This window comes from Macadamia integrifolia, unplaced genomic scaffold, assembly GCF_013358625.1.
Source record: "Macadamia integrifolia cultivar HAES 741 unplaced genomic scaffold, SCU_Mint_v3 scaffold2093, whole genome shotgun sequence".
Taxonomy (NCBI): domain Eukaryota; kingdom Viridiplantae; phylum Streptophyta; class Magnoliopsida; order Proteales; family Proteaceae; genus Macadamia; species Macadamia integrifolia.
The window spans coordinates 30,462-50,079 of NW_024868507.1; the positions used below are offsets into that span (position 1 = coordinate 30,462).

Consider the following 19,618-nt stretch of genomic DNA (forward strand, 5'->3'; position numbering starts at 1 on the left):
TGAAACCAAATAAAAATCTAAACCAAACCAAACTGAATCGGTTCAATTTTGATTTTTATATCTTGTATCTTGAATCGAACCAAAATCGAACCCAATAACTGAATGAGTTGCATTCAGATTTCAAACAGATTTTATCAAAAAAAAAAAAAAAACAAAAAAGAAAAAAGAAAAAAGAAAAAGAGATCCAAATATTTCCTAAACATGGAAAAGGGATCATCTGTTCGTTTGTCGGTGACAAAATGCCTTAAACCATTAGCGCCCGCGTAAGATACCCAAACCTTACCTTCGTCTCTCTCTCTCTCCCCTCCCCCTCCCCCTCCCCCCTCTCTATCTCTCAGCTTCTTACTGGTATTGTAAAGATTAATAAACGAAGAAAGTGGCGAAAACGATAAGAGTTTGAATTATTTATATGTTTTAGAGCATTAGAAGTCTTCTGACACAGCTCCAACGGTGAGTTCGCCTCAACGAAAGCTCAATCTACATTTGCATTCTCTTTTTGTTTCTTACTGATTTCCGTAACAGACTCGTAGATCTAGGGTTTTTGAAATGTTGTAATTTTTTTTGCAGAATTTCATTCAATTCCTATCGAATTGGATAGAGCTAATTGCAGTTGCTCTGGTTTCGCCATTTTTTTGAGGATGTTGAGGAGCTCAGTTTAATTTCTTTATTTTTCTGTTGGTTTCATTGGTTTCCGATGAGTCAAACGAGCATTGGATCCAGATCGAGGGGGTGGTGATTACAAGGCGGAGAAGAAATGAGTGATAGTCAGCGGTTTCAGCTTGGCACCGTCGGGGCATTGTCTCTGTCAGTGGTTTCATCGGTGTCGATCGTGATTTGCAATAAGGCACTTATAAGTACTCTTGGTTTCACTTTTGGTGAGTGAACTACCTTTCCTATTTGTAAAACTCTATTCCTTATACATTAAGAGAATGTGTGTATTTGGCTTTACGGTCAATACACTTTAGTTAAGTTGTGGGAAATCTTTCTTGATGGTTACGTACAACTTGAGTTTGAGCTTTGCGTTCTCCAATTTTCTGATTCCTGGGTCTTTTCTGGATCTGTTTGAAGTCTATATTGTAGACAATACACGGGCAATATATTCAGATTTAGTTGAAATGAACATGAAAATAGCAACCCAGAAGGGAACACTAATTACAATATTTTTAAAAGTAGAACAAAGACAATAGCATTGAGAAGCTACCTAATTGGAAGTGACCATATGTATATTATTCTCTATCTGTAATGTTGTCCCTACCTAGTTTATCTGCTTGCTTGGTCTCGCTTTCCATCGGATAATAGTTCTATCAATCCTTATGGCATCTAATGTTGGTATTTTTATCAGCGGAAAATGTGAAGGGACTTCATTTAATTAGATGGTCAAACAAGTTTTTGCTCAATCTGGCTTATTCCAGATATAGTGTGCCATTCTGAATTGTTTTTTTTCTAATGCATGATTCTTAGATACGGACTGGCATGCTGTTGAAATAGATGAAAACAGCTAAAAATTTGTCCAACTGTATCTGTTTTTTACTATTAGTTACATCAGAGTATTTTTAAAATTGCAAAATTTCTGTAATGTGGCGTCATGAGGATGCCATCCAACCTTCCTGTTTTTATTCCTAAAGTTGGGCTGGACTCCATCCCCTTGTGGAGCTGAGATATAGAGTTAGAGAGTGGCTGACCAGTATTTAGACTCTTCTAGCACTCAGTTGATGTGTAATTTTCGTAGAAGCCATGAAATACCAACAGTATTTGCAGAGTTTCTTTCCATTAGTTGCAAGGATTTATAACTCTTTGATATATGTTCCATGTGAGGTTAGGAAGGTTTGATTCAGTTTTTTTCAATTCCAGTCCTCATGGGCTGTAAGCAGGGAACCATTCTCTCGGAGTAGTTGGTTCAATAGGTACACCATGAATATTGGGTAGAGGGGAAATGGGTTATAATTTTTTTATCTGTTGAGGTGATACTATATCAGCACATGATAAGATAAAAGCTTATGAGGAATTTTCGTGGGTAATTTAACCTGTTGGATAAAATTCTGGAGACTAGCATGTCTGTTTGGCAGTCCAATGAAACATATGACTAAGTTGATCCTCCATATGGAGTCAGGAATATGAATTTTTTTTTTTTTTTGGTTAAGGCTGTAATTGGTGGTTTCCTGTGTTTCTTGTTAGTTTATTGAGGTTGATGTGAAAGATTGGTGTTAAAAGTTATATTTATCATCTAAAAAAGTTGAAATTTTTTTTAGAGAGTTTCTTAACTTTGGTTAATGTTTATTTGGAATACAACCTTTCTTTCCAAAAGTTTCTTCTTTGAGATCTTGATATTCTTACCTCCCTCTTGGTGGAGCAGCAACAACTTTGACTAGCTGGCATCTTCTGGTCACATTCTGTTCCCTTCATGTGGCATTATGTATGAAACTGTTTGAACACAAGCCTTTTGATGCACGAGCTGTTATGGGCTTTGGCATACTTAATGGGATTTCTATTGGACTACTGAATCTTAGCTTGGGTTTCAACTCTGTGGGCTTCTACCAGGTCGGATCTCTCATCTTTTTCCAGTTGTGGTATGAAATACTTTTTGAGACCATTTTGAAGTAGACGTCTGTAGAGTACTTTGAAAGCTTGTTTCTGTCTAAGAAATTTTTTATTACTACTTTCTCTATGGTCGTATTCTTGTTATAAAATCTTTTTAGGTGCATGTGGGACAATTGAGAGGGTGAAAGCTTATATACAGTGATTTCTTTCACAGGGTGTTAATGCTTTCTTGTGTCTATACTGCCTATTGTGGAAGATGATTCATTGATTGTGTTATGCTTCGCAGATGACGAAGCTGGCAATCATTCCTTGTACCGTTCTTTTGGAGACTCTCTTCTTTAGGAAGAAGTTTAGGTCAGTCTTAACTATAATCTTTCTCTTACTAACACAAAGATGCTTCTTTTTTAATGTGCATCTTCAAAATTGAATGGGTTTGAGTCTCTGAAATCAATTTCTAATTTTTACTGGTATTCACTATTTTTCTTTGTGTATGTCTGCTGATTGATTAAGGATAAGGTCATGACTTATGATGAATATCAAGGGGTTCTTGATCTATGTATCGTGGGATTTTAAGTTCCTTGAGCATTTTGGTTGTGGCCATTTGGGGAGAGGGGGGCGGGGTTGGACTGATGTGTCCTAGCAAGACATGGCAAAGAATGCACTTCAATATCTATTTTTCAACAGTCGACATGGCATTTGAAGTGCCATTGACCAATACTTTCTTAAGCATTAAGTAATTTAACCACATACATCATAATGCTATTCTATAAAGACAAAATTGATAAACAATCTCTGCAATTTATTTACGTATTGCTACGTATAAATTCCATCACGTACATTTTGCAGTTTGCAGGTTAATTTCCGCTAGAAATTCCATTACGTTTATCATAATTTCTTTTGAAGGGTAGTAAGACAAACTATTATTGCATATTTTAATCTTCAAAATATGTGTACAAATTTTCTTGTATGATTTTATATATTTAAATTGGAAAAATGTTACCGACCAGGTAAGGGTGTCTCTGGTCGGGACACTCAATTCCACCACGTGGAAGGCTCAAATGACAAATCTGACCAGTGGATATCTAGGAGATGGTCGGGTAGACCACATGTCAAATTTGTGACCCAAATTCAATCATTTACCATCATGTAATGGCATGGATTCTCGTGTATGCCTGTGCACAGCTACTGGTACTCCAACCAACTACTGGATCTCTGATTTCTTAATGCTTTGTTTTGCCACATGGTGAACTCTGTTTGGCCTGGAACTTGACATGTGAGCAGGGGACTTTGGAGTCTACATATTCACAAAATTTCAGCCCAATCGAATCTGCCACATCGCAGGAGGCACCTTACTTTGGTGGTTATGTGGACTGCCAGGCCAGAAAACCTTATAAATATTATGACATCTATTTTTCCTTCCCATTGTCATAGCTTCTTGCCTTTGAACATATCTAAATTTATTTGTATTATATTATTTTGAATTAAAAAGTAGTTATTTTTTAGTTGGTGACCATTTTTTTTTTTTTTTTTTTGATGAATAAATAAATTCATTACCAAGGAGAGAAGAATATACAAAGGAAGAAGGGGGGAGGGGAGGCTTAAGCCGACAAGGAAAAGCCAACCTAGAGGGGAGAAAATACATCAAAGCAGCGACCTAAGCCAAACCATCGGGACCAAAGGGATACAGCCCGTGTGTGGGGGGGGGGATGTGGGATGGGGGGGAACATCAAGGGTGGGGGATGTTATCAACCCGCAAGTTCCAGGAGGCAATGATATGTCTGTTTCTAAGGGACTTTGGGACAAAGCGAGCATGAAGGGATTGGGTTTTGGAGGTAACATCAAAATAGATGACTTTTCAAATCTTATCCGGAGAGTGAGAGTTGGAGGACCATCAAAGAATGTTACGCTCCATCTAGAGGTGATTTATGGTTGCACAAAAAGCAAGCTTACCGAGGGTGTCACAGATGGAGGAGCTTGCAAAGGTCATGTCTATCAAGGTCCATTCCCTATCAAAAGGTAGGATGGGTCTATTGGAGGGGCTAGCATCTAGAGAGGACAACTTTCCAAATAGAGGAAGAGGGGGTATGAAAAGAAGAGGTGAGGAATGTCCTCAGAACCCTGGGGGAAAAGGCAGCAGGAGGGATTGGAGGGGATATGGCGGTAAATGACGAAGGATTGGGTAGGGAGGCAGTTGGAGAGGCATCGCTAGATAGTGAAGCTATGGCGAGGGATATGGCCCTTGAACTAGACGAGTTGCACTAAGGAACCACAGGACCAGAGGATCTGACGAAGGACCAAGCAGAGGCACAGGAGAAAATCCCATTGGAAGAGGGCAACCAAGTGCATTTATCTTCCCTTTCTTTGTGTCTATGGGGGAACGGAGGGAGGGAGGACCAAAGGTCAGACATAGGGGGGAGGAGGGGGAGACCAGCCTATTGGGAGATAATATAAGGGAGACAGAAGCAGATTTGGGGAGACCAAAAGAGTAAATAGTCATTGGAGTGATCAATAAGGATAAGATGGCTGAAGGGTGCCAGGGGTCCATCCAGAGGGAGGTGGACTGGCCATTGCCAATAGTGAAGGAGATGGCATTGAGAGCAATGGGTCTGAGGCTAAGAATTTTTCTCTAGATCCAAGAAGCATTAGGAGGGGAAGGAGTAGCCCAGAGAGAGTTGTGTTTAAGCAGGGAAGAATGAATCCAATCAACCCAGAAAGAGTTGTGCTTAGATACAATTTTTTAGAAGAGCTTGAGGACAGCCACAGAGTTAACCTATTTGATTCTTCTAAGCCTCAGACAGTCAGACCTCCTTCAGCCTTGGGGAGGCAAACCTTTTCCCAACAGAGCGGCCATTTCTTTATTATGCTTTAAATTCATAACATGGCCATAGCATTGCACAAGTACTATGATGACAACTTCATCCAATAATCTTAATTGCCCCTTTGACCTCTTACTAAAATTTCCGACTTTATTTTATTTCATTTTTTATGAGTAACTTATAGCTTCATTAACTCTGAAAGAATGCAAGATTGAATAGTTGCAAATTATAATTATTTCTTATATAGCTGATTAAGTGCAGAAGTTCTCTTTCTAGACTATACTGGGTTTTCTCACCCTGATCTTTCCTTGATTGAGTGATGTAAGACTGGGTCACATAGGACCTAATTCGAAGCAGGATCTGAAATTCTGGCTGAATAGGGAGAAATTCGAGAATTCACAAACCACAACTCAGATGGAGCTGAATTTTAGATTGTATGGAGATCTTATATGAGGGAACAAAACCATCAAAAATTGAGCAAATTCTGCCAGCTGATCAGGGTTCTAAAACTCGGGAATGGTCATGGGATCGGTCAAGGCTGATACCGTTCCAGAGTGGCCTGGATCAGACTGTATTGGAGATCTACCCCCCCCTTTTCTTATATTAAGTTCTTATTACAATTTTACACTTGGACCATACATGTGGATTGGGATCGGAAAGGTCAGGATTGGGGATCGGTCAAGGCTGATACCATTCCGATCTGGCCGATGCTGACTGTTCTGTTCCGGTTTTTAGAACCATAGGATTAAGACTTATGCTGGTTGCGAGAAAAAGGAAAATTTTGGTGATTCTTCGAGATCTAGGTCTGGAAGCATCGGATGATCCTCAAATTTGGATCAAGTGGTCCTCCTAAGGTTTTCAACTAACCCCAAAAATCCTGCAATGATCAAAGATCTGGTCTGGAAGTTATGCACTCAAACAATCTTCTTGGAAAACCCTAAAGCTGGATTCGGTAGCTTGGTTGGGTGTGTCTTCTGATCAGAAATCTTAGAGGGATTCGATCTCAGTTTAAATAGTAGACAAAGATAAAAAATACAAGAAGAAAGAACGGAGAAGAAGGGGTGGGGGTTAGGGGAATGGCTATCTTACCCATAGCTATCCTAGCTGTTGAACAACCTATCTCAGGAGTAAGGAGCAGCGATGGCTGTAAAATTCATTCATTCATTAACTTGTTAAATTGATTACAACAGATAATCTTTATAGGAGTGAGTTCAGCTTACAAAATAGAAGGTAAATAAAAAAGGAAACTAAAAGAATAATAAAAACTAAGTAGCTTAGGCAACTAAATACTAACTTGTACTCTAAGCAAACATAAGAGACAAAACTAGGGACCTTCTAGAAGGCTAAATCTGACTTTGACTACTTGTTAACAAATAAACACAAAAAAGGAAACAAAAAAGGGACCAAATTACTGTTCATGGGTACTGTTCGTGTGAACAATAATTTCTGATTTTGAGTTAGCTTGATGGGCCAACATTGGGGGCTGGCTGGTCTGGTTCGATGGAACCAGCAGCCCCCTTCTTTTGCTGGCTTGATCTGCATCATGCAGGAGTAAAATCATCAACAGATACATACAGCTTAGGTTGTTGCAGGTTCACTTGCAGTGGTACTGGCCGAGATGAGGGCGGAATATTTGAAAAAGGAACAACAAAGGCATTGGTGGAGACTAAAAATTCAACTTGCAATTTCCCAACCCAAAGAAAAAAGTATGGTATATACTAAAATAAAGTTACATCAACACTAACAAATTCTTGTAGGGTAATAGGATCATAACATTGGTAACCCATTTGTGTATGAGAATATCTAAGAAAAACACATTTAATTGAGTGGGGATTTATCAAGATCCGGTCGTAGAACATGAACAAAGTAAGTACACCTAAATACATAAGAGGTAAAGAAAACAGAGTTGATTAAGGAAAAACAATGCTCATGGGGGACTTATTCTGTGGAACAGAAGAAGGATGTGATTAATCAAGTAACAAGCGGTTAACACCGCATCCCTTCGAAAGAACTTTGGGAACATTCATATAAAACAAGGATTGAGCAATTTCTAATACGTCAAGGGTAACTAGTTTGATATAAGATACCGTGCTCATAGCAAAAAGGATATATGGTGGTTTGAGTGTATTCCAATGCAATTTTTTGAACAACAAATTTTAGTAGATGCATCAAACTGAGTTTTTATTTCATTATAAAAGGATTTAAATAATGTAAGGCTGCATACACTTGCCTCTCCTAGATCCTACAGTAGCGGAAGCCTTGTGCACTTCGTTGCTCTTTTTTATTTATTTTTTATTTTTTTAAGATTTAAATACAGATAAAAACTCGCAGAGATCCTTCAATAAATATAACCTAGTTTAGAAAGAGTGATCGTTATTTCCAAACTCACAAGCTTCACACTCTATGCTAGATGTAGACTTGGTTGCAGGAACAATTTTTGGAGCAAGCGACAAATGACCTAACTGACAATGTTAATCAAAGGAAGAAACAAAACTAAATGAGGCAGACGTAGTAGTAGAATACGAATCGACCATGACCTCTCCCCTAAACCGTGCCCTCGACCTGAACAACCAGAACCACATCTACGATCACAGTACCAATAATAAACCTCCTTCCTCATGCCCTCCACCAATCTTCCTCCCTATTTGAAGATCCTGAAAGACACAATAAGAAGGATAAAATGAAACAAAGCAGTTTAAAGCTTTAGTAATTTGTCTGATAATAAAATTTAATGGTGTCTGAGGGACATGAAGAACCAAATACAATGATAAAGATGAAGTGGGAGAAATAACACCATGACTGGAAAGTGGAAACTTGAGTAGGAGAAGATGAGGCTAGTTTTCTTGATGGAAGAAAAAATATTAGACTTACTGGTCATGTGATTGGAGGCACTAGAGTCAATCACCCAAGTGGTAGGAGACGATGAGGCAAGGAGCGTAGCAGTACCTGTGTTGGAAAGTGTGGCAGAAGATGAAGAGGTGGAGACATCAAGTTGCTGATATTCATCTTGAGAGAGAGCTTGATGCACCAGCTTCAGATGCAGAGGTAGTATTGGTGTCATTAGGTGAAAACCCATCAGAAGACCCTTCAGTCACTGCAGAATTTTCCAACTGTTGGGTCTACTCCGGTTTACCATATTTTGTCGAACACTTGTCAATGTTGTGATTAGGCTTACCACAATGAGAGCACTGATGGAAGAGTTGATTCGATTGCTGTGAATTGTGCCCTCAACCAGAAAAACCAGAACCACCTCTACGAGCACCGTACCAATAATAAATGCAGAACTATCTTTGGTTGAAGAGGTGGAGTCACTTGGCAATGGAAGGAGAGACAATTCGCTGGATCTGACAAAAAGCTTCACTCATTGATGACACCTTTCTCCAGTGAGGAGCTTACTTTTCACAGACTGAAATTTAGGGTCTAAGCCAGAGTGAAACTTAGCATTGTAACTTGGCACGCTGAGACTTGAGCATTTCAAAGATCAGTTGAGAAAGGTTGATAAACATTTAATTCTTCCCACATGCCTTTAAGGGCACTGTAGTATTCACTAGCTAATTTCCCACTCAGTTTGAAAGGAAAAAACTTTTTGTATATAAATCATAGGCCCAAAAAACAAAATTTTATCCTGAGTATTAACTCTCTCAGGTCATCCCAGACACCTTTAGTTGTGGTGTGGAACATTACATTAGCAGTCACTGAAGGTTTCATACTATTCCACAGCCATACGAGAAGCATATTGTTCTCACGCATCCAGTCCTTATATTTAATATCGGCAGGCGAAGGTGGGGATGAAGTCAGGTAATCCAATTTCTCTTTGGCATTAATATATAATTATACTACATGTGCTTAGAGTAACTACTTTGAAGCACAGCTTAATTTAATTGAGGTAATTTGGACGTTCATGCTGTCCACAAAACTTTTTTAAATTCGCCATGATGTGAAAACAGCTACCATACAATAACCGAAAAAGGCAAGCAAAGGTGAACCAGAGAGCACAGAAAAATATTTGAGTAGCAGTATGCAGTAAACACAACCAGTAACAGTAACACATGCTACAAGAGCCAGACAGCAGCAAATAAATACTCTAAAAACAGAAGCAAGTGAGAAATATTCACGAGAATCAGCAACTGGTCTTTCCAACCATAACAGATCAACTGTGCAGTGTAAAAAAAAAAAAAAAAAAAAAAAAAAAAAAAAAAACCAAGTGCTGTGTACTCTTAGAACAGCCACAAGGAAAAGCCAACAGCAACAAATCAAATATTATAATGGTAGCCCCATGGAGGCAGCAGTAATATTCACCTTGAATATTAACCAGCAGCAGTGAATCGCCAGTGATATCTTCCACAATATCTCAAAACAAGAGGAAAACAACAGTCATACCTCATACCGAAGGACAAAATATAGTGTTTTAGCAAAGGAGAAATACTACCAGGCTACCAGCACACAAAAGAAGCACATACGATAGTCTTCATCGACTAATAAGTCAAACACTGCACCTGAACTATAATGCAGCAGAAAATTTGATAAACCTTGCTATTGCAGGGAAGGAAAAACCCTTAAAGCAAGAGAAAAACATGATCAGATGAAGATATCTTCGGATCACCCTAAAACTTTAGTCAAAGGTGAGCAATTGCCCCAGTATCTTGTCTGAAAAGCTACAGCATGATCTGATGTACAGATCACCTGATAACTGCTAGTCACAAAAATAAGCAAGTTAAGAATTTTTCAGGAATGGAGACCAGTGATCATAGAAGAGATTATTCTTCCATCTTTGACGTATAGTCCATAGCAATACCACAAGCAGCAAGTTGCTGCACCCACAGTAAGTTTCCTTAGAAGACCCTCAAAACAGCCAAGAGAATGAAACAAAAAGAATGAAAAGTTATAGCTCTGATACCATATAACAGTATCAAGCAAAGAATTAGCAGTATATAAGCATAGAAGTATAAGAAGAGAAGAAGAAAAGAAGTCTTGCTAGAGAGAGATGAGAGAAAAGTGAGACTGACTATAGGCTTAATTGTTAGCCCTATCATACAGCACAAGTCTGTTATATAATAAGCTTATAAGAGAGAAATTACGTACCTGCCCTTCACTAACAGCAAAACATAAGAATCATAAATTATAAGAAAAGAAAAGAAAAGGAGAAAGACACTGCTACCCTTATTCCTATGGTAGACAAATAATAACTAATAACTTTAACAGATTTAACTCCAAAATTTTTTATAATGCATTTCTGATTCTGCTCCTGATAAAAATGAAAGAATATGCTGCACGAACAGGTGAGACCAGTTATCTAAAGGAAAACAGCCATGCTTTCATTTCTTATACTTAGGTAATGAAGAGGTGTATTTGCATACTTGTTGGATTTCTGCAATTTTCTGGAAATTCCATTATGTAATAATATGACATGTTATGTGTTCAGTGACAGAGCATAAAAATTGTGATTGCATCTTTTCCCTTTCAATACTGCATCAACTCTGACTGAAATTTTGTGCATCACTTTTGATCATTGCTTCTCTCTGATATCTTTGTATGGTTTCTACTCTGTGTTCTGAAAATTCATTGGTCTTTACCACAGTAGGAACGTCCAGGCCTCTCTTTCCATCCTCCTCTTGGGTGTTGGTGTTGCAACTGTGACTGATCTGCAGCTCAATGCTCTGGGTTCTATTTTGTCACTGTTAGCAGTTGTTACAACTTGTGTTGCTCAAATTGTATCCTCAAGTGAAGTTTCCTTCTGTTATGTATTTTTTTTATACACTTGTTTATGTTTTGTATTGAAGCGATTATATTTTCATGATAACAAGCAGGGTCCTGTTTGATCCAGAGTCAACTTAGATGCATAATCCTGCCCTCGATTCTTATTATATCTTGGTGCTTGCAAGTTTCTGTTCCCCACTGTATAGGTGGTGGCAGGGTGTAGAATGAAGGTAACACGGACCAAACCCAAAGGATGATAGACTGTCAGTTTATCCACACCCATGACATGCAAGCAGGCATTTATAAGTCCGTTGATTAACTTGTCCAAACTATGGTGTGTCCTGTTAAAAAATTGGTCCAGCTGGACAGTTTTGAATATCTAATACATCTTTTCAATTGTGAGGAAAAAAATTGCATATGTTACTAAGTTTCAAAGCAATATGTCGAGTGTTGTGTGATCGATATATCCTTTAAAATTTAAAGGAAAATTTTATTGGGACGGTCATATGACCTGCTATGATGTATAGTGCGGAATGTTTGGCAGTTAAAAAGCATCATGTAGATAAATTTAGTGTAGCGAAGATGAGGATGTTGAGATGGATGAGTGGTAAAACTAGGAAGGAGAAAGTAAGGAATGTTTATATTAGAGTTGGTTTGGGAGTAGCTCCGATACATGATAAGTTACAAGAAAGTAGTTTGAGGTGGCATGACCATGTTCAATGGAGGCCTTTGGATTCTCCAGTACGGAGAAGTGATTTGATTTAGGTTGAAGGATCTAAAAGACCTAGGGCAGACCTTAAATGACCTTAAGAGAAGTGGTGAGGAAACACTTGCATAGCTTAGGCCTTGTATCAAGTGTGATGTCGAGTTTAGCTGATCGGAGGGCATGGATCCATGTAGCCAACACCATTTAGTTGGGGTAAGGCTGAGTTGTTGTACTGAGGAAGGTCCTAAAACTGATGCTTACACTCATTTGATTGGATAGATTTTGGCACGGTTAACCCCAAAATGAACCATATTTTTTAGAGGAAGCATGTTAATTTACATGCTCAGTCAATTACTAGAGGAGTAAATGTGCACATTCGGTGGTTGATTGGGTAGGCTTTGGCATAGTTAACAACAAGATGAATATATTTTGAGTATTCATTGAGATGGGCTCCAAATTTCACGAGGAGCAAAATTGTGCATCCAGTGCATTAGCTTCGGTTTATGAAGAGGCCATTTTCCTTCCTATTGAGAATAATTTGAGGCCTGAGTGAAGAAGATATCATCACTCATAAATGCATTGAAGGTGCCTCAGAAGTTTGCAGTGACATGTGGGGGATACCTTCTTCATTGCATTTGGTTGATGATTGTGGTTGACTTTTGACAGCAATCAGGCAATAGCTTGACTGTTTATTGAGAATTTGCTTCTGGATCCAGCTCCATATCTCAGAATTATTTGGACCGAGTTGGATTTCTTAGGTGGAATCTTAGATTGCCTTTGGGGTTGGAAGTTGGCACTTTGTTCCTGATGATAGAGGACAATTTTTAGAGTTCTTTGGCTAATTTCTGGTTGTTGTTTCTGGGAGAAGTAGAACCGAATCGATTTATAAATGTTAGGCATAGTGATATCTCAGTAGCTCAATTTCCTGTTGATTTTATGATCCCTTATCGGCCAGAGATGGTGACATGATGTGTGGATGCATTGACTGTCTGTCTGAAGACCTAGACATCAAACTGAATTTTGATGTCTAGGTCTTCAGAGATAGCTAAGGATTATTCATTTGCTATTCTTTGCAGCAATTGGTGACAGGAGTTAAAGGCATTTAATTTGGCCTCAGATTAGCCCCTTTTGCTGGTTCCCCCAGATTTATTATTGAGGGTGATACCCACTCTGCAGCGGTGAGTTAATTGTGATTTTTCAAGATGCCTGTGGTTGGTATGCCATTTCATTTGAATGATTTCCTACTTTGACCGATGAACTCACTAAGTCCGGAGCCTGTGCTTCATAATTGTATGTTGGACCCTGAATGGACTTACCTTTCTTTATTTTTGATTTTCATGGGTCGTGTGGTCTTGATTTCTTTTGTATTTATTGTCGTATTTCTCATTCATTCTGTAGTATAGTGCATTCTTCATCAGAAGAAAAGTCTATTATGGCTGTGTTTTGGACAATTAGGTTTATCATTTACTTTGTTAAACACTAGCACGGATAATTTTGTTTCTTGTTTAAGATCTTAACTATTACTTCTCAGATGACCAACACTATCCAGAAGAGGTTTAAGGTTTCTTCAACCCAACTTTTGTATCAGTCTTGCCCCTATCAAGCCATGACATTATTTATCGTTGGTCCATTTCTAGATGGACTTCTGACTAATCAAAATGTTTTTGCATTCAAGTATACACCTCAAGTGTTGGTGAGCTCAGACAGACCTTAAAAAAATATTGCTGCTTAAGTTATTTTCTGGACATTTTTAACTGTATTTTTATAATTTTTGTTGCAGGTGTTCATTGTTCTGTCCTGCCTGATCTCTGTCTCTGTTAACTTCAGTACATTTCTTGTAATTGGAAAGACGTCTCCTGTTACCTATCAGGTCCTGGGACATTTGAAAACATGCCTCGTTCTGGCCTTTGGTTATGTTTTACTTCGTGACCCTTTTAGCTGGAGGAACATATTTGGAATCGTGATTGCCATCATTGGAATGATACTGTATTCGTACTTCTGCAGTGTTGAGAGTCAGCAGAAAGCTATTGAAGCATCTGCACAGTTGTCACAGGTATTGCCTGCTCTTTACTTCCATCTTATATTGCTCCTATGTCCCTAAATTGTTGCTTGATAGAATTTCAATTGACTCTGTAGATTTTCACTGTATGGACCTCATGGCTGGTGCATTTTTTGTGGCATCATTTCTAAACATCATGTAAACCATATGATACCTCAGTAGCCACTTTTATCCAATAACACTGTGCTCTAACTAATGTAGTTGGAGCAATAGGTCTCAGCTGTAGATCTGAAGAAGTTCTACTCCTATCATCCCACAAATTTTTGCCCGAAGGGTCAAGTGGGGCCAAGTGGTTGCTACATAAATCCAAGAAAGGCATTCCCTAGGGTGTGGAAATGTTAGGAGAGATTTGTCCTAGATTCTTTCTGGAAATATGTGGGCCACAGTTTGAGAGGGAATATTGTAATCTTCAGCAATTTTGTTAACTAAGGAAAGAAGTAGAAGGAATCCTAATTGTTCCTTTTTTTTTTTGGGGGGGGGGGGTGTAAATAAATCCTAATTGTCCACAGGAGGAATAAAGTGGGAAAAGACTTATTTACTTCTTTAGTGATGCCAAGTCCAAATTAGATAGGAGTAGCAACATAAGTCCTAATTAGATAGAAGTTAAAATAGTTTCTATCAAGTAATTTGTACCTAGGCCTAGAGAACTTCACCTGATTGCATTGGATAGTTTAGACCTAGATTGCATGCTAATGTACAAAGGAAGTTTTTCCTTTGGTATAAAGTTTTGTTCTCTTTCTTTCTTTGTGTTTGTTCTAAGAAATGAGATGATTCTTCTCTGCTGCAATTTTTGTGGATTGCAGTGATTCCATGTTTTCTTGTGGGTTCAATGGATTGTGATGATTGCATGATTCATGTGGTTCAAGCCTTAAAGTGCCAGATTACTCTAGAAAATATAAAATGAAAACCTTATTTTTCTCATCTTTCTTATTCTTCTTTTCCTCTTCTTTATTATTAGTTTCTGTTTTTCTTTAGGCCCTGTTTGATTCCGGATAAAATCACATCCATGAAAATTTTAAAATACAACCTTATTGTTTTATACTGATTTCACTGTGGGAAAATTTCTCTCACATTATTTTTCCTAGAAACAAATGGAACATTAAAAAAAATCATCCCAGACAACCAGACCTGTTTGTTCCTTTATTTCTTAAATTCTAATACCAAAGCCATCAGACCAACTGACCTACACTCGTTCAAGGATCCAATCTTTCCTACTCTTATTAATGCCTGATATTAGCCACACCTACTGACCTAAACTCAATGAATTTTCCATATTTCACCAAATTTCTTCCAGCTTCTCTTTTTTTTCTGTGACTACCAAAAACATTAGTACAAAGTTGTAGGAGGGCGGGCTTTTTTTTTTTCTCTTCTTTTTTCTAAGAAATAGATATAGTATAAAGGTGTATATAAATGTCTGTTGTGCGATAAATTTTGAAAGGTATTTTATTTTGGTAATAAAAATATAGCAAAAATATATTTTATTTTCTTTTATTGGGCCGATATTAAAACTTCTACCCCTAGAAACTGGAAAAATAATATTTGGTTAACTTTCTCCTTGTTAGTCATGGACTCATGGGGCCGACATTACGAATGTTCTTCCAATTTCAGTGATTAGCTCTGGGAGAGGGGGTCAAGATTTGATCTTTGATGACCTTTGTTGTGTTAATATGTAACTCTAGCAGACCGTTGTCAGTTATACAGACTTACGATGGGACATGATGATATGTTATAGATATATTCGAGGAGATGGATAGTTCAATCACTTGGGTTCCCAGATACCTTTGCTAGTTTTCTGCAATGGTTAATCTTCTTTCTGTCATAGTAGCTTGGTCAGCTGGCTCTGGTAGAGGGTTTTTAGTTAAATCTATTTGTGTGTGCATCTGTTGGCTCCCTCATTGGAGTGCCTCTCCTACCTGCTTCTTTTGGAGCCTCCAACTAGCCAAGGATTTGAGGATAAATCTAGTTGTGGAAATTTGTGGTTTAGTTTAATTTTCAAACTGCAACAAAGAAGGATTAAAAAAAAAACTGGCGAAAAGTCGCAAATGAATTAGTTTGGGTACTAAGCATTTAGATTTTAACAATTTGTGATAAGAGGCGAACACTTTTTAATATTTTATTGAGGTTTTGTAATGATTTTTCTGAATTTTTTGGCTGGAATTATTTGTTTTCCCAATTTTATTTGTGAATCAACCCCTCTCCCAAAAAAAAAAAAAAAAAAAAAAAGAGCAAATTTTACTGAACTTTCAGATTGATGTGGAATTGAGGTGAATTATTCATTCCATAATCTTTCCTGAATTGTTACTGCCCTCTTTCAAGATAAGAAGATCCGTATCAAGCTCTAATATCTGATCCTAAGTAAACAGAACATGGGGCAGGTACAGGTGCAGTGGGGTACCAATTTTTAAAGTTTCCCAAGTATGGAGTGCCTTTGGAATTTAATATATCTATATATATATATATGTATACAATATATAGAAAAGAACCACTTGCATGAATTATCCCTCTTGATCTCTCTTCCTCCCTCATTTCTTCTCTCCTCCTTGTAAGTTCAAATCCCTCTCCATTCCTTCTGATACTCCCTTCAAATCTTGCTTGCCACTCTTTGATTCTTATCCATACATTTTTCATTATTTCCCTTCTCTTTTAAGTAGTGGTTCTAATTTCTTGGAACTCTGCTCCCATTTTTTTGGACCACTGGTTTTAGGCAGACCACTCCAAAACTGTCAAACCAATAGTTGTAGCGTGTGGTCACACTATTCTTAATGTTGAATTATGTTGGATCCACTTGAAAAAAAAATCCATGGTTAATTGGATGTAATTGAACCTGGCAACAGATGTATTTGGTACTTAGATGCTGCGTTGGCTACTGCAACACCTAGGAATGGCAACAGGGTGAAGATTGCCAATAATGACTGAACCTACTGCCCTACCACGGGTTTGACGCATTGGAGACCTTAAAACAACTCACTAAAAGAAGATAGAACTTTGCCATGCCCTCTGATAGTATGGGATGGGGAAATGATATGTTTTTCGTTTTCTTAGTAGTGGATCAAAAGTAGTTGCACTATGTGGGTGAGTCCTGGGAGGTCCCTAGTGCCATTAAGAAGAGCAAGGTTAGCAACTCTTTGCCCCTATTCAAAACTCACAGAAAAAAAGTGTATTTAGGAGTCTTAGTTATTGTATTCGAGGTAGGGAACATTGTCTCTAATTCAAATTTCAGTAGGGTTAGTAATTTGGTTACCCAATCAACTCACCTCAGTGCCATCTGTGACCACTATCATTTTGAACTAGGATCCAGTTTCAAGTAGCTTATACATAATAGTTGCTGAAGTTTTGTTTCATTTGACAAATGTTACTTGCTATATATATATATATATTGATTTATACCAAAAATGTCCATAATTATAGTTGTTTAGGCATTTAAATCCCATGGTCATACATTATTTTTAGTGGGCGACCCTGTGGCACAATAGTTATGTTGCACTATTGCAACATGCTGGTCACAGGTTCAAAACTTGGAAACAGCCTATCCTGCGAAGCAGGGGGTAAGACTGCGTACACTTGCCCCCCTCAGATCCTGCTATAGGGGGAGCCTCATGCACTGGGTTGCTCTTTAGTCATGCATCAGTTTCATGCACTTGATGTGGACAAGAATATAAATTTCTTTGTTCTAAATCAACGAGCAAGTAGGCTACCACATTATTCAAGCACTCTTATGTTCTAACTCCATTCGTAGGCATATCCAGAAAACACGAGCTAACTGTCTTTCTACCCCCTCCCCCAAAAGGGAGGGGGGGTGTTAATTTTCATTTTCTCTGCCTCAGGTGGTGGTACAATGGTAAATTATGCTTCATTTGTATGTCTTTATGTCAAAATGTTGATTTAATTCTGTTTTACATTTTCGAATGCTCCCAGGCGAAGGAAAATGAATCTGATCCTTTAATAAGTGTGGAAAATGGAACGGGGATTGGGAATGATGGTGCTGCCCTAACAACCCCTGTCTGGAGCTTGAACAAAGATTTGCGTGCATAAAGGTTTTTGTACTTCATTAATCCACAGAACATGAGAGGTTAATAGGAAACTGTTCCAGCAATGAAGAATTCAGGAGCAAGGGGATGGCCTCGATGAACTGCATCTACTAATGCGAGAGAATAGAGATGTTGTTTGAAAAGATTATGGGGGATCGCCAATATAATAGTTTTTTATTTTTATTTTTTGGTAGAAGCCATTATAATAGTTGAAATAGTAGCAAAAAATGCATTTATTTTCCTTAGCAGTTTTGTCTTCCATTTATATATGTTCCGAAGAGTTCTCAAGCTGGATGTAATCCCTGTTAATTTGACGGTTGATTGAGCATTATTGTTTCTAAATATTGGAAGAAGAAAGAAGATTTTTTAGGATTAATGATATTCAACACAAAAATGTTAATTTCTTCTTTGGTATTTGTTATGAAAGTTAAGACTAGCAGCTTCCCTGATCAATTCACATGTCTTCCATAAAAGTTAAAACAGAAAAAGAAAAATTAATAATAAAATAAAAACTCATAACTGTCAATTAAATTATGTGTTCATTTAGGCTTGATTTTTCTTTTCCCTTTATATTTGAGAATTAGGAATTTGTAACCCCTTTGAGTAATAATTGACCAAAATTGATCTTGGCCTCGGGTTGTGTATTTAAGTGATGAAATCGCTCTCTTCTTCATTCTTCTCTTCTAATTACTCCTAGTACCATAACTAGCCTAACCAAAGTTACCAAACCCTTGAAACAACTTACCAAACCCTTGAATCAACGCCCAAGCCATCAAATCCATCCACCCATCTCAATGTCAACCAACAGGCTGTGCAAAGAGGGAGAATGGCTTCAAGGGGAAGAGAAGGGAAAGCAAAAAGCTTCCTCAGTGGCCCAAATCGAGTGGTTCATCTCTAAGGATGCAAGAGCATGCTGGGAGATGTCTGAGGCTCGAAAAATCGAACAAGATAGGCACATCAACACTCTCTCTCTAATCATGTTTGGGATTGAAGAGCCCTTTGAAGCTTTTGGCTAGACGAACATTCTATAAGTAGGTTTTAAGTGTTACCCAAAGCTAGTTAGAAAGTTTTATTGCAATCTATCTGTGTCTGGGATTGGTGATTTGAGTCCCTAAAGATTAAGACCTATGTCAAAGGAGTAGACATTGAGTTTAGATTATAAGACTTACTTTGATCTATTGTGTTTGTCAATAAACCCTATGTCCTCATAATGAGCATGGTTGCTGGTGGAAATAAGCTTCACAGAAGCAATCTGCCTTATGGAAGGCTCATTGGACATATACTATATCATTTTGAGGTACCCATCAAGGGAGAGATAGAAGCAGCTCTTCCAACTGAAATTGATCTCACATTTATTAAGAAAATGGGAATCATTTTAAGCCTCGCAACACTGAAGAAGAGATGCTGGTCATGGAAGTAGTACTTCTAAAGCTTGTGTAACTGTCAAACAACTCCAAGAGTAGTTTCAGCATTTCGAGACCGGTCTTTACTCGCCTAGACACCGGAGGCAAAGCAAGATCGCATAATGAAGATCCTTGAGGATGAGTAGGACAACTAGCCCTATTTCCAACTTTTCTTTTTGAAAAACACTTTGTTATGGATTTTAGAATTTTTGTCAACTTTTAGCTAGTGGTTACGTATGTTTGACTTTTATTGGTTAATAACTTAAGTTGTTTATGATAATATTAGATCTTAGTACTTAATGAATTTTTTATGACTACATGAATATATTTGATGGTATACTCTGATTTATTATCCTAAATTGCATGACTTT

The 19,618-nt window shown here is 37.8% G+C and overlaps 1 protein-coding gene across 1 annotated transcript; it reads left to right on the plus strand.

The window, feature by feature from the left end:
- The first annotated feature begins 289 nt into the window (after positions 1 to 289).
- On the plus strand, positions 290 to 18,220 carry LOC122065690 (UDP-xylose transporter 3). Its single transcript, XM_042629533.1, has 8 exons — positions 290 to 450; positions 568 to 875; positions 2,354 to 2,538; positions 2,825 to 2,892; positions 10,933 to 11,065; positions 13,289 to 13,450; positions 13,538 to 13,810; positions 17,732 to 18,220. Exons 2-8 carry the CDS (start codon positions 755 to 757, stop codon positions 17,846 to 17,848), a joined length of 1,059 nt encoding a protein of 352 aa, XP_042485467.1. The 5' UTR covers positions 290 to 450; positions 568 to 754; the 3' UTR covers positions 17,849 to 18,220.
- Positions 18,221 to 19,618: the final 1,398 nt, after the last annotated feature.

What these genes read in the sequence shown, in the direction of transcription:
- LOC122065690 (XM_042629533.1), top strand. Translation starts at nt 755, where the DNA reads ATGAGTGATAGTCAGCGGTTTCAGCTTGGCACCGTCGGGGCATTGTCT. An exon ending in TACTCTTGGTTTCACTTTTG is followed by an intron (nt 876 to 2,353) that starts GTGAGTGAACTA and finishes TTGGTGGAGCAG; the next exon opens with CAACAACTTTGACTAGCTGG. An exon ending in CATCTGCACAGTTGTCACAG is followed by an intron (nt 13,811 to 17,731) that starts GTATTGCCTGCT and finishes GAATGCTCCCAG; the next exon opens with GCGAAGGAAAATGAATCTGA.